This window comes from Sinocyclocheilus rhinocerous, unplaced genomic scaffold (assembly GCF_001515625.1).
Source record: "Sinocyclocheilus rhinocerous isolate Xijiao unplaced genomic scaffold, SAMN03320098_v1.1 scaffold625, whole genome shotgun sequence".
Lineage (NCBI taxonomy): Eukaryota > Metazoa > Chordata > Actinopteri > Cypriniformes > Cyprinidae > Sinocyclocheilus > Sinocyclocheilus rhinocerous.
The window spans coordinates 232,244-247,110 of NW_015646350.1; the positions used below are offsets into that span (position 1 = coordinate 232,244).

The 14,867-nt window shown below is 38.9% G+C and overlaps 2 protein-coding genes across 4 annotated transcripts in view; both read right to left on the reverse strand.

Moving 5' to 3' along the window:
* mybpha (myosin binding protein Ha) overlaps positions 1-8,584 on the reverse strand; it is a 20,323-nt gene extending 11,739 nt beyond the window's left edge. For 2 of the 3 annotated variants that reach the window (XR_001636251.1, XM_016511361.1), the window contains exons 1-8: positions 8,354-8,584; positions 6,124-6,168; positions 5,865-5,915; positions 4,959-5,090; positions 3,295-3,462; positions 1,085-1,173; positions 807-1,002; positions 475-614 (exon numbers count right to left, since the gene is read on the reverse strand). Coding sequence is in view for 1 of the 3 variants with exons in the window: in XM_016511361.1 (XP_016366847.1) it covers positions 475-614; positions 807-1,002; positions 1,085-1,173; positions 3,295-3,462; positions 4,959-5,090; positions 5,865-5,915; positions 6,124-6,168; positions 8,354-8,549 (1,017 nt within the window). In the remaining 2 variants the exon portion in view is untranslated. The remainder of the gene's footprint in view (positions 1-474; positions 615-806; positions 1,003-1,084; positions 1,174-3,294; positions 3,463-4,958; positions 5,091-5,864; positions 5,916-6,123; positions 6,169-8,353) is intronic. The other variant, XR_001636252.1, reaches the window with a different exon arrangement.
* Positions 8,585-9,527: 943 nt separating this feature from the next.
* LOC107707368 (neuron navigator 1-like) overlaps positions 9,528-14,867 on the reverse strand; it is a 172,392-nt gene continuing 167,052 nt past the window's right edge. Inside the window, exons 31-33 of the mRNA XM_016511357.1 lie at positions 14,130-14,339; positions 12,155-14,041; positions 9,528-11,875 (exon numbers count right to left, since the gene is read on the reverse strand). Of these exons, the coding sequence (XP_016366843.1) occupies positions 13,958-14,041; positions 14,130-14,339 (294 nt within the window). The 3' untranslated portion in view covers positions 9,528-11,875; positions 12,155-13,957. The remainder of the gene's footprint in view (positions 11,876-12,154; positions 14,042-14,129; positions 14,340-14,867) is intronic.

Below are 14,867 nucleotides of genomic sequence, written 5' to 3' on the forward strand. Positions count from 1 at the left end.
TCTATTTTTTGATAACAAGAAACTCTAAAAGTGCTAAAAGTTTCATGTTCTACTGAGTTGATCAAAATGAGCACAGCTGATCACAGTTGAAAGTTAAATGGCTTTGTGTGCCATTGAGAAGGTGATTAGCTACACCGGATTGAGTTTACAAGTCATTTTTAGGAGGGGGGTGATCCTTTTTCCATCTCAGTGATTCTCTTATTTTATTTATTTATTTTCTGACATTTTGGTGTTATATCTTTCACTTGGATGTTATAAGTTGCACTGAGGTTACATTTAACGCGATGCTCATTTTATTTTAGTTACCAGTGTGTCATATACAGTATGCAATATTCTTCACCCCCAAATAACACTGTTCCTTAGATAAAATGGGAAGTACTGTTCATTTTCTGAGAGAGGAACTGATAGACGAAGTGCTGACACATATTTATTGTGTTACTGGCTGCATTAATGTGCCCATTATAAGTCACTTACTTCAGTTTTCTTGTCGGCCTTCTGAATGGTGTATCCAGTGATCTCAGTGTTGCCGTTGTCTTTGGGAGCGGTCCATTCCAGAGCTGCATTGAAGCCCCAAGAGTCCACTAGCTTGACAGAGGCAGGAGGACCAGGCAGATCTACACACAGACAGCCGAGCATTAAAAATTATTTAGCTTTCTTAGTATGGATCATTTTAGACCGTGAGGTCCTACTCAGTAAACAGAGGTGTCAAGGAATGAGCTAAGAATGAAAATGCAAGTGGAACATAAATAGACAAGGTCCAAGAAGAGCGCTGAAATGAACGGTCTCAAGATCATAGTGCGTCTCACCGACGATCTGAATTATGAGGTTAGCCTTGTCTACGAAGCTGTCGACCTTCACTGTCATCTCATAGCTGCCTGAGTCTTCTCTCTCAGACTTGCGGATGAACAGGATGCTATCCTTGTCGCTATTGCGGATGTTTACCTTCTTCGTATCCAAAGGCTGGCCATCCTTGGTCCATGATATCACAGGTTTTGGTTTGCCCTACCAAACAGAGAATTATGGAACATATTAAAGCCTGCAATGGAAGCACAGCTCTGTTTGCCATATAAAAATCTGAACTTACAACAAATGGGATGACAAGATTGATCTGTTCCCCAACATGCTTGACGGATCTTGATCTCAGGGCACGGGGCAGGCGGATCTTGGGCCGATCTGGGAAAAAAACACACAAGAGCAATTTTAGATGCACATATTGCATGTTTATTTAATTGGGCATCTAGATTTAGATTAAAATGGTCTTATTTTGAAATGCATGAAGAGTGTTAAATGACTCAAACTTTCATAATAAACACTTTTCCTCAACTATTAAATGGCAAAACTTAAAGGAACACTTCACTATTTTTGAAAATAGGCTCATTTTGCAACTCCCCTAGAGTTAAACAGTTGAGTTTTACCGTTTTCGAATCTATTCAGCCGATCTCCGGGTCTGGCAGTAGCACTTTTAGCTGTAGCTTAGCAGAGATCATTGAATCTGATTAGACCATTAGCATCTCGCTCAAAAATGACCAAAGAGTTTCTATATTTTTCCTATTTAAAACTTGACTCTTCTGTAGTTACATCATGTACTAAGACCGACGGAAAATGAAAAGTTGCGATTTTCTAGGCCGATATGGCTAGGAACTATACTCTCATTCCGGCGTAATAATCAAGGAACTTTGCTGCCGTACCATGGGTGCAGCAGGCGCAATGATATTACGCAGCGCCTGAAAATAGTCCCCAGCTAGGTAACTTCCAATAAGCCTATTTTCAGGCACTGCGTAATATCATATAAATCCAGCATGTCCGTTAATGAAACTTTTCACTTTCCCCCTGAACAACCATGTGTCAGCCAGCACTGTGCCGTTGTCCTCTCTGATGTAAATCTCTATTGGCTGTCCTCTCACAGCACATGCTACTATCAGGGTACAGCTTCCCAAATCTAGCCCTCCAGACCTCTAATCCTTACTTCCCAGGACTCCAAAGCAACAAGTTCATTAATTAAGACAAGAAACAATTGACACCTGTGGAGCGACACGCATTGCTGATCCAGTGCAACTGCTGACATGCTGACACACTGCTTGATGGGACTCTGAGCGCACAGCTGGCTTTGAAGGTTCACATTCATCTCACCTTCAGCTTACCTTACAATACCTGAACTAATTAACCCAAAGCCTGAGCTTGTACGTGTGAAATACCTAAACCTTGGTCTTCAAACCCTTTTTACAGTCAGTGTCCTCATATGTAATCCTGTGTGATGTCTTGAATCGCTGCCATCCACCACAACATTCACCTGCTAAACCCAAATGGATGAACCGTTCGTACTCTTTGATTCTCTAAGCCAACACGCTAGCACATCTCTTTTCTTTCAGGCTTGTTTGACCTCATACAACATTACGTAACAAGAATGAGTTGATTCCAAGGTCTTATTTGGGTTATTAAAAAAAAGATGAAAAAGATGCTGGTTAAAATGGTCCCAGTATTACAGTGGCTCATAAGTGCACAACACAATGATCACTATAAATATATATATGGATTTAATGGTGTTAGACCAGGTCTCCTCAAAATAAAGATAAATATGTTGTTCATAACAGTTAATATCACCCTTGAGAATATTGCATAACCTAATTTTCAGTCTTGATCTAATCAAATAATAACTTTGTTTTACTTGCAAAGAGGAAGAGTCAAGATCAAGTTCCCCCAATAAAAGTGGTCAAGTGCAAGGGCAAAGAACCAAGCCCTGAATATAAACACTTCTTGACCCTGCACCTGTCACCAAAGTCACACTTTTAACGAGAGCAGTTCATTCAATCCTTTAACTAGATGGAAATTCTCTAAAATACACATTTATATAAGTACCTTCGCTCTGTTTAGGAGAATAACGTACAGTATGTGTTTACAGTGCTTCTTAGCCTTGAGCTCAGTTTGCACTGACAGCCTTAGGTCTTCATGTTTGTAATTTAAATGCTAATGAAAGCTCTTGTCGGCACAAGCCAATGGGATTTATATACCCACAGCTGTTGAACCCATTGAGGGCAGGAGAGGTAGCTACAGGCTGTAGGCCGTCCACTTCCACCTGCTCCCCTCGCTGTAGGGAAACACATACTGTCATCTGAGCTGGGCCAGTAAGCCACATGAGCCAGGGCTCAGAGAATACACTCAAAATGTATAACACTATGAAGTAATCAGTGTTTGAAGTAATCAGAACCTGTGAAGTAAGCGGAGACGTCCCGTCACTTTCATCTGTCCCCTACACATGCAGCTCTAACCTTCTTCCAACAGTGCACAGACACTCACCCACAATCTCCCGGACAGGGACGGGCTGAGCCAGGGCGACGGGCTCGCTGCGGCCTCCGGCATTCACGGCCACCACACGAATGTTAAGTAGGTCTCCGGCTATCAGGCCGCTGATGACAAACCGGCTGGACGTAATGAGCTCACTATTGGCAACCACCCATTCAGAAGCTGTATAGTGTAAAAATGGACAGATGATGAGAAACTATGAGTTTTAAATCCTCCTAGAGATCAGAACAAAAGTGCACTCATAATTATAAATATATTTATATATAAGTATATACAGTATAACTGGTTAGAGGCTGACCGGCCCCATACAAAAATGTACACTCTAAAAAATGCTGGGTTGTTTCAACCCAATGTTGGGTCAAATATGGACTAACCCAACTGTTGGGTTAAATTTTGGTTACATTTTTAAATTAACTTTTTAACCCAACAGTTGGGTTAGTCCATATTTGACCCAACATTGGGTTGGAACAACCCAGCATTTTTTAGAGTGTAATGATTGCCCTATTTCAAGAGTGATTTTGCCATATATGTTACCTACAAGGCGCTACATAATTTTCACATATGTACATTCTCTGGGTAGATGAAGATATAAGTTCAGAAAATCGCCATAGTAAGATTTGTATTTGTACATATGTACATGATTTTTTATATGGTATTACATGTAGCAACCATATTTCAACAATATATACTTTATTTATATATGCAAATGAAAACAATAAAATGCTAATTAACACAACATATATGCAACAAATCTGTATGTTTATATATGTTTTTGTTATATATTTTTTAAATTGTGTATTTTTTTAAAATACATGTCTATCATTTATATTTACTTATATAATATCAATGTTTATTAACGGGATTTAGGATGGATATACACGTACACAACATATATCTCAAAAATGTATTACACATACATAAACACATATATTTGTATTGGTTTTATATATATACATATATGTAAATAATAGTAATAAATAATAAAGTTTTGACAATATGAACAAACTTTATACCTTAATATAACTAGGTAATAAAGGGTAGATTTAACTGCAGTTTGACATGAAATATTATTGGAAAATGCTATATTCCATGTACAACTACAAAATGTTTTAGCAAAACTTTCAATAGTTTTAGCAAAATACATTCATTATTTTATGATTGCACTTTAAAAAAAATGTCACCACATGAACATATCAAATCAACTAGTAAAGGCAATAAGGTGATTACAAATTATACTTTACATTATTTTGATAATACATTATACATTCATAAAAATTTGAAACCTAAAATCTCGATATTGATAACAAAAACTTGTGGATGTTATGCGTCAACTAGCCAGTTAAAGATCAAATATGAATTTCCAAACACACTAGCAGTGATGTCATTATACATCCACAAATCTAAATGTGGGGTGCGCAGATACGGAGACAGTTGGTTGAAAGCATCCCTTCCTAATAGGGAGACCTACAGGAGCTGGCTATAAATCAGTCTGTGGTGACATTTCGAAGACAGGTGCTATAACAGACTGTCATATAACCCACTTTTCTGGTGACATCTGATAGTTCAACATGCTTCAATATCAAGAAGAAGGCACGATGATTGAACTACCATCCCTAAGACTAAAGAGCTTATCAGCAATACTGAGAGGATATACGCACATCCTTCCTTGCAGTATTCCACGGTATATCCATCCAGTCCAGAGCCAATATTCTCTGGGGATCTCCACCTAAGAGTGACTGAGGTGTCATTGACATCATCCACACTGAGGTTCTGAGGGGCACTTGTGGGCACTGCACATTAATTAGAGACATATATATATATATATATATATATATATATATATACAATGAATTCACAGCAGAAAATAAACATGCATTTCTACAGTACTGCAATTATTAAAAGAAGAATGGATGGATTGGGTGGATGAGTGCATGGATGGATTGATTGGGCGAATGGATGGATGGGTAGGTGAGTAGACTGGGTGGATAGATGGCTATATGGGGATGGATGGATGGATTGATTGGGAGCATGGATGGATGGATGGACGTATGGATGGAAGGATGACTGGGTAGATTCGGTGGATGGATAGATAGATTGATTGGTTGGTTGGTTGATTGATTGGTTGGTTGATGGATTGATAGGGCAGAAGAATGGATGAATAGGTGGGGTAGATTGGGTGGATGGATGAATTGATTGGGCGAATGGATGGATGGGTAGGTGAGATTGGGTGGATTTGGTGGGTGTTTGGAGTGATTGATTGATTGGGTGGATGGATGGATGGATTGGGTGGATGGCTGGATGGATTGGGTAGATGGATGGGGATGAACAGATTGGGTGGATAACCGGTTGGGTGATGGCAGGATTGGGTGGCTGAATGATTGGGTTGATAGACTGGGTGGGTGGATGGCTGGATAGGTTGGAGGAATGGATGGATGCTTGGGTGGATGGAGGAATGGTTGGGTGGATTGACTGAATGAATGGATGGGTGAGTGGGTGAATGGACGGATTTGATGGATGGATGGATGGATGGATTGATTGACTGATTGGGTGGATAAATAGTTTACCTGCTGGAGGAGGTGGTGTTGGTGCTTTAGGTGGCTCTTCCACAGGTGCAGCTGATGATCAAATATGCAGGAATATTAGGATTCAGAGTTCAATTCATTCACATGCATCAAGGATTTTACTGCTATGTCAATAAAATCAAAACAACACAATCAAAGCATTTATTGTCATTTGCTGAAGGGTGTATCTCACATTATAAAGCATCTGGATCCAAACTGAAATGGAATAATTAAAAATCATGACCAAACCAAAATGATTTACCCTCAGCTGAAGCATCAGTGGAGGCAGCAGCTTCCTCAGCAGGGCCTGATAGCAAATCATTAGACTTCCATTAGCGCAGTGCCACTCTGGAGAGATCGCTAGATTAGTACTGTTTAGAATAAGCAGTCTTTTTTTTTTTTAGTAATGGTAGTTTAGCGTCATGTAACAGCTGCAGGAATAGCACCTTCTTATACAGCACAAACGTCTGCAGATATATACCTTAACCTAACAAAACCTCCCCCTCATGCAGTGGTCACATCAGTTTCTAAACACATCAGCAGCTCAAGACGCTAATGAAAAGTCAGGTGAAAAGTCATGCCATTTCATTTCAGCATGCAGTGAGACACACTCTTCAACCACAGCCGTTCTTGCATTGGCTGACAGCACACATTGTTGGTGATCAGTGGTTTTTGCACTCAGCAGGCCACCAGTTTACTGAAGAAGTAACATTTGGTGTGATAGATGATGGCTGGATGAATCAGTCTTTGTAAACTGATGGAATCTGAACATACGTTTACATGGACATCAGTAATCTAATTATTTACCTTATTCTAAATAAGCCAATATTATGATTATGGTGTTTACATGAGTTGCTTTTAGAATATTCCTTTCATGTTCCCGTTTTACATGTTATAGTACATAGTTCGATTAATGGCACACGTACACTACACACTGACTAAAATTAAAAAAGTGAAAAAGCATAATAGGACCCCTTTAATTCGATTTCTGTTTTTCTTCGATTATGACTTTAGCCGGGATTAAGGTAATCAAAAATCTCTGTTTACATGGTAGATTCTTAATCAGAGTGTTGTCTTAATCGTATTAAAATCGAAGTATTGTTGTCCATGTAAACGTACAGTGTTAAAGTGATAGAAGAGATCAAACAAAGTGCAGAAGGGGAGGGAAGTTGTTTTGATTCTGAGACATGGGTTAATGTAACAATAAAAATGTGATGATGCTTAAAAATGCTGTTGTACTCTGTACTATTACAGGAAGTCATTTTTATAGCTTTAGCCTACGCTGGGGTCTGAGCAGCAGGGGCAGAGGCTAGAGTTACATGTTAAGTAAATGTTAGAAGTTGTTAGGTACACGTTAGAGGATAGGTATAAATTACAATGCTGCTGTAAGACAAGGCTCAAGGATCATCAAGTGCTTTCTATTTAATTCATCTGCTTCTGAGGAAACTCTGGGGTTAGACGCATATTAGGGAAACTTCTACACTAATGCATGTACATAATAATTATTAGATTTAGATTTGTGACAGTTCAGCCTTCCTGTAGCTCAAGAGATTCAAGAGGACATTTTCTCTTTTTACAGCACCTTTATGAACATTGCAATTTTAAGTTTCTATTTTGCAAAATTAATTATTGTAATGCCAACACCTAAGTTATCTTTTTACGAGTAGTTATATTCTAGCATTTTGTGGGTGTTCAGAAAATTCAGTTTTCCTAAATCAATAAAAGAGTTGCACAAAATGACATAAATTTATCATTGTAACAGTCTCTCCCAAAAATGATAATACAGTATTTGCTACTATAATACAACTTTTTTATTTTGATATACTATTAGTCACTGTCAGTAAATAAATAAATACTGCCTGACAAAAAAAAAAAAAATCAACATTTATTGTATAACATTTGATAAATTCATTATCATTTTACAGCAGCTAAATAGTTAAGTAAAACTGAAACTAAAACCATAAAAAAAATTGTTACCTGAAATAAAATAACCATTAACTGAAAAAAAAAAAAAAATTCCAAGTGTCATTTTGATGCACTACACACACACACACACACACAAAATATTAAAATTAAAACGATTATTAAACCTTGTTTAATTAAATATTAATAAAAACTTTAATAGTATCTCAATAAACGGTATTAGTAAATAACACACTAAAATAACACTGCTAGCCGCAGTGAGTGTAGTAGCTTTGAAGTTTTGGCAGATTACTATGGTAAATTTGAGCTAAAAACGTCGTCAGATTCCTAGTGAAGTGAGTGGAAGTAGCGCATGTTGTTCATTAGAGGGCGTGTGTGAGTCTTCTACAGAACTGATGCTTTCTTCCATTAAAAAAATGTTTCATCTGTTAGGCGTCCGTGAACAATATCATTCATTTGAACGTTAAGGTGAGTAGCAATACAGTTTACAACAAAGTGCGACCAACTGTTCTTTTAAATGAGATGTTGTTATAATAAAGAGCAGCGTTTGGATGCGTCGAGTAGCCAACCTTCAGGAGCAGGTACCTCCGCAGCGGGAGTGCTTTCCGCCGCTGCCGCTTCAGCGGGAGCTTCTACCGGCGCCGCTTCAGCGGGAGGCGCCTCGGCGGGGGCAGCCTCGGGCACGGGCGCCGGCTCTGCTGGCTTCTCCTCTTTTTCAGCAGCCTTCTTGGCTGACTTTTTGATAGGTGCTGGTTTGGCTGGCATGATGCTTGGGGAAAACTCTACAGGACGGCCGGTCTTTGAAATGGGAAAGTCTTTTGGGACGTTCAATTTATACCGACTACGGGACTCCTCCTCTTCTTTAAATAGCCTTGACAAATCTGTTTTTATCAACTCAGGAATAACCGTAAACGGGTCTCACCTCATTACTCAAACTCTTAGTATCTATTGCTTAACTCAGCATCATGTAGCTTATTTCGTGACTAGAGTTCAAATATTTCAGACTACAATTGTACTTGACCTTTCTCATTTTTTAAATCACTCCTTATTGAATTTAATCCTAGTTTTTGAAATGCGGCGCCCTCTTTCGTCTAAAATTGCAAATACAAAGTGCTGTCCTTACCGCAGGTACAAAATTAAGACACTTGAGGGAGACAAATCTAAAAAAGACTAACCTCTCACACTAGCATTCTGTTTTTTTTGACTGGTTTTATTTTTATTTAAAAAAGACCCTGTAACACTTGCACTCTCTATTCTATTTCTATTCTTACTACTGGTTTTCTTTAAAAAACACCCCTAACACTAGCATTCTCTATTCTTGTTTTCTTATTATGAAAATGACCCTCTAACACTAGCATTCTGTTCTTTTTCTATTCTTTTGACTGGTTTTATTTTTAAAGACCCTCTAACACTAGCGTTCTCTATTCTTCTTCTATTCTATCTACTTGTTTGTTTGTTTTTTTATTATAGAAAAAAATGCTTGCTACGTGTACTGCGTTAGGCTAACTGAGACTTGTCACATCACTTACATATTATTACCCCTGTCCTCATTTGTAAGTCGCTTTGAATAAAAGCATCTGCTAAATGACTAAATGTAAATGTAAAAAGTAATTTTAGAACAGGGATATTTGTGTTAAGAAATTTAGTGATACAAAATACAAACAGCTGTCATGTTCTATTACATTCATGTAATAATTGCCAAATAACATTTTTTAAAACTGAAATAAAAGCACAAAATCAATGTAGGGATGGCACGAGTTTATTGGAAACGTGAGTGAATATTTGATGGAAGAAATTCTCTCAGATCAGCACATGCCTTTATAACCCCTTTCCAGCAGACAGTTTGCAAAAAATAATAATAAAACCAACAATAACAAAAGGTGTCTCATCATAGGGCCGGATCTTTTCATATTTTACTGTGATTGTGGTCGCGGATGAGTTTACTATTTACAATGTTTACAATTGCAATGTTCTATACAAAATAGAAAGATTTATTAAAGAGAAAGCAGGAAAAAAAGAGGAAGAAGAACAAAAAGAAAAACATAGATTTTGTTTGAAATCCCAGTGGGACAGGTAGGTCCAATGTGTTTTTCCAGACAAACAATGGTGATACACATCAACATTAAAACACCATCAAACCTGCACATTAGCTTATTACATATACCATAGTTTTCTGTCATTGGTACTAACAACTCAACTCTACAATGTTATTCCAACGTTGCATAGTGACAAATCATGAATCTGTTTTGACTGAACAATATTGAACCCGTTTAATCTAAAACAAGTGGGAAAACATGAGTTTATAAAGCACAGGTTTTGTATTATTAATGTGCCTGCTTGAACATTCAGCATTGTTAGTCGTAAAACAGTAAAAAATTACTGAATAAATTAATCAAGACTTAGACACTCCATTTTAGGTTGTCCAAACTGTATCAGTTCATATGCAAGACAGCAGATATGATAAAGCACACTGTACTATGATGGCAAATATATCTGAGAGACAGTGGGCAATGGCTTTAGTTTGTGCTAGCTGGCAAAGCAGCCTCGATTTCCAGGACATTTGGAAACGAGACTACCGGCGAGCTCAAATCTCAATGTTATTTATAAGCTAGCATAAAAAAAGGATAACACGTTCGCTCGCATTCTTATCCTCCACAGCAAACAATCCCTTGCAAAACATAATAGTTTAGGTATTGCAATGTCCAACGAGTTGGCTTATATTAGGCACATTTTCATGACAAACACTGGGGAATCTTCCCCAAAGCCCCAAACTATCTTAAGCGGTTAAGGGAAGTTTATGATCATACGATGAGCTGTTAAGACAGATTTTGAGGTACTTGTGTGAGCTGAAGCACCGCTAAAGCACTTCATTTGACTTGTTTTTTAATGGGTTGTTATGGCCAACTCAATCGTAAAAGCCATTCAATACCTTGTACGATCCGGAAGAGAATACAGAGGACACTTTTATAGTGAAACATGTACATAGGCAACATGATCTAGTTACTTTGTGGCAGTTAACTTGCCTCTACAGGAAAGGCGATAACTGAGAGATGACCGCGATCCTCGCTGTAATGTATATCTAACCAGACACATTCAGTTCATAGTTGTGATATTTTAACCTTGCTCTGTTTATTCTACCCTAGACCATTTTTGTTTGTATTTTTTTTTTTGGCAATTTTTTTGTAAATCTATTTACAAATGTCAGCCTTGGATCCTTTAGTAAAAAACAAACGCGTACAAAAAAGACCTTTAAAAAAATGCTCATCTGGTTATTCATTTGGAGAGCTACATCTGACAGTAACAGGACACGTAAACACGAGCACAAGCGGCGGCAAGCATCATCAAGAGCACTAGGTGTGTTGGCAAACTTAAGTTTTGATCCAATTTACATTCTGAGATTACAACGGCATAGTTTCATGACATTGCTATAGTGCTAGTACTAACCGGTTAGTACATATACATGAGAAATTCAGTTTCAGTTTGGTAATTTAGGTTAAAAAAATCACTTTGCTCTTGTAGACTGGTTGCCAACACATCCGTTGGCGTCTTTTTTAGCTATAATGTTCCTCAGAGTTGAAGCTTTCATGCACATACAGATCTGGAGCACCTGTAATCAGCCAATAGCAAACGCATTCATGAGTTGCAATCCACCATTGTTATTTTTTAAATGTGAATTGAATCACAAGATATTCTGTGTTACAGTTGTTACTGGAATGATTTGAGAGTTTGTAAAAGACCCTGACATGGGGTCGTCCTGTGACTTGAAGTTACCAGAAATAAAAACAAATGCAATGTTAAATCCAAAAACTGGCTACATTGTTACAAAACACCAAAGGACATAAGTGCGTGTAAAACTGTAAGCGAACACTGATGTGATTGAACCTCTAGACATAACAAAGGCCAAACACAAATGACTAAACCTCCTCCAGACATAAATTGTTTAAACCATTTTGGCTTTGTTCACACTGCAAACAATCCTGATCTGTTTTCAAACCCAATCTATCTGCATTTTATTTGGCAGGAGCTCAAATTGGCTTCATTTGTTCAGGCAGTGGAGTCAATATCCAGTATATTTACTGCCCTGTTTCCACCTTGTATTAACATGTGTTTTTGGCGATCCGATCACAAGTGTCCGGTACTAAATACAGGTGTAAACAGGGTCTAAAACTGTGATCGAATCACTGAAACCACAAATGGAGGTAGTCAAAAATGCATGTGACCACATCACATTTACAATGTAAATTCCCATTTGTCCTGGATGCCTAGACGCCACCCACCCTTAACTAACACATGATCGTTCTGAGACATGTTGAAAGCATTTGTTCAGGCAGTGGAGTCAATATCCAGTATATTTATATTTAAGTTTCCACCTTGTATTAACGTGTTTTTGGCGATCCGATCACAAGTGTCCGGTACTAAATACAGGTGTAAACAGGGTCTAAAACTGTGATCGAATCACTGAAACCACAAATGGAGGTAGTCAAAAATGCATGTGACCACATCACATTTACAATGTAAATTCCCATTTGTCCTGGATGCCTAGACGCCACCCACCCTTAACTAACACATGATCGTTCTGAGACATGTTGAAAGAAAGCACACAAAACAAGCGACTCAAACTGAAGCTAAAACTTAAGCAATTTCATCATAAACGAGATTATGATCCAAATTGCAGCTGCCATCTATCTTTTTTTTCTTTTTTTTCCATTCCCGCTCGCTTGTAAGCTGCGCAACATAGGTTCCTTCATTCCATGGTATTTGTTTGCCACATTTGGCGCTCTTGCAAAAGAGATGTTGAGAATCCCAAAATAAAAGGGGAATTACTCAACAAAATCCAATCACAAAAGGTCACATTAGATGCATTTGAAATGCATGTTAATACCAGGTGGAAACAGGGCCTACATTAGTTGCTACAGTAATGCTACAGCACAAAGCCAAGTGGGTTTGGGGTATCAGTGAGAACAAAGCCTTTGATTATCTTCATAAGGTCAAATGCACTGGACGCACATAGATAGTTACTGAAAGTAAGATGTTGCATACTGTTCTCGTGCACCGGTAACAGCACCTCTGTTATTACTGACAACGATTAAATCGCCTGAGGTCGCCCTCCGACTGTATCAGGCGGTGCATCACATGAGCCCTACTGCAGTCATGCTCAGCTTTGCTGCATCTCCAAGTGCCGCCTTAAAGTTTTGTAGGCAATAAACGACCAACAATATAAGGCGGCAGATCACATGAGCTTCATTTTCTGTTCTCCCATTGGTAGACATTTGCATATAGCTGAACTTTGTCAATCACCAACAGTATCTATTGCTCATGTCGCCTCAAACTCAAAACAAACGACTTTTGGTTGCTTTGTTGCTGCAACTCACCATTGAAGCGAACAACCTACGAACCTTGAACAACCAGTAAGTGCTCTTGATTGAAAGCTAAGAATCAAAGTGCATCCTCTCAGAGATCTAGTCTACATCTGTCCGATGTCTGTGTGTTTGATAGGAATGAATGCAACCTGGTTATGGGTATATACTGCACCTTAAAACTGCATCACTATGCAAACTGTGAGGTAATATAGAGTAATAATCAGATTGCTATGGGACTGACTTCATGATATATGGAGGGACATCATTTAAGGCTGAATTCTAAGCACCATCTTGTACGTTACGTTTTGCATCCATGCGAGTTGGTCTAAATGTAACCGCACCTTTGTGTACAGGATTCAGGCAACTTGATCTTGAGGATGGAGTGTCGGTACTTTTGCAAACAAGAATAAATACATTTTTGGTCCATATGGTCAGATATTACCCAAAACAAAAGTAATATCGAACAAATGTGGAGCAAATTTTGTTCCCAGTATGACAGACAAGAACATTTCATATTCACAATAATCCAATCTTCACAGTCCCCAGTTGCAAGTATTGCCATGCAACTTGCAGGTTAAATAAGCAAAGGAAGGTCTGGTTAAGACAACAGTGCAAAAAAGATTCTCACTCAGATCTGGCAGGATCAGTTCTTTAGTTTTTCTTTCAGACTTCTTGACATGGATGTTCTTGACGGTTCCTCTTCTCGACTCTCACAAACCTTTTGAAGGAGACAGGAGGTGCAAATCAGCTGTACAGAACAGTGTTTTGTAACAGCCCTAGCCATTAGGAAGCTCTCGAGTCTTTTAGCTCAGCCTAGAAAGTGGGGTTGCCTGAAATATCCCGTTCGGGTGATTCGATGTAGTTGGCAGATTCCTGGAGTTTCAACAGAATTGCCATCTGAATGATGGACAGAACAAGGACAGCTTGTCAGAACAAATGCAGACATGTTCACAAAGGTTCAGGTGTAGCTGTACTGGACACTCACCAGTGGATCGGACTCCATTGTGGGCAGAGACGTGTCCTTGTTGGACGTGATCCTGTCGTCACTGGGCTGCTGTGTTGGAGCAGTGTTGGGGCCGGTGGTTGGCGGAGGGAGGTGAAAGAGTTTGGCCTGATCCTGTTGAGCTGAAGGCCAGGGCAGCGTATCCCTCACCCACTCCACTGGATCCTCCCATGCTGCTTTCTGACCATGGACCTGAATTATGTGAATGCAGAGATTGAGCTCCAAGACTCCACTGCACTTTGACCAAACACAATGGGCCCTATTTTAACAATCTAAGCGCAAGGTCTAAAGCGCACGGCACAGGTGCACTTAGGGCGTGTCCGAATCCACTTTTGCTAGTTTAACGACGGGAAAAACGGTCGGCGCACCCAGCGCAAGGTCTAAAAGGGTTGTCCCTATTCTCTTAATGAGTAATGGGTGTGCTTTGGGCATAACGTGCAATAAACCAATGAGAGTCTCATCTCCCATTCCCTTTAAGAGCCAGTTGCGCTCGCACCATGGCGAATTTGCTATTTACATGGCAGAATTTGCAATTTACATGGCAGAATTTGCAAGCGCAGACAGAACGCGTCTCCAGAGATGAAACGGATCTGCTCGTGTGTGAGCAAATAGGTAGCCTAATTCTGATACATGCAATGACTATCCATTATGACATGTAGGTATTTTTATATTTATGTAGCCTACAAAATAATAATCTTTTACATTGTAATACTTTCATTT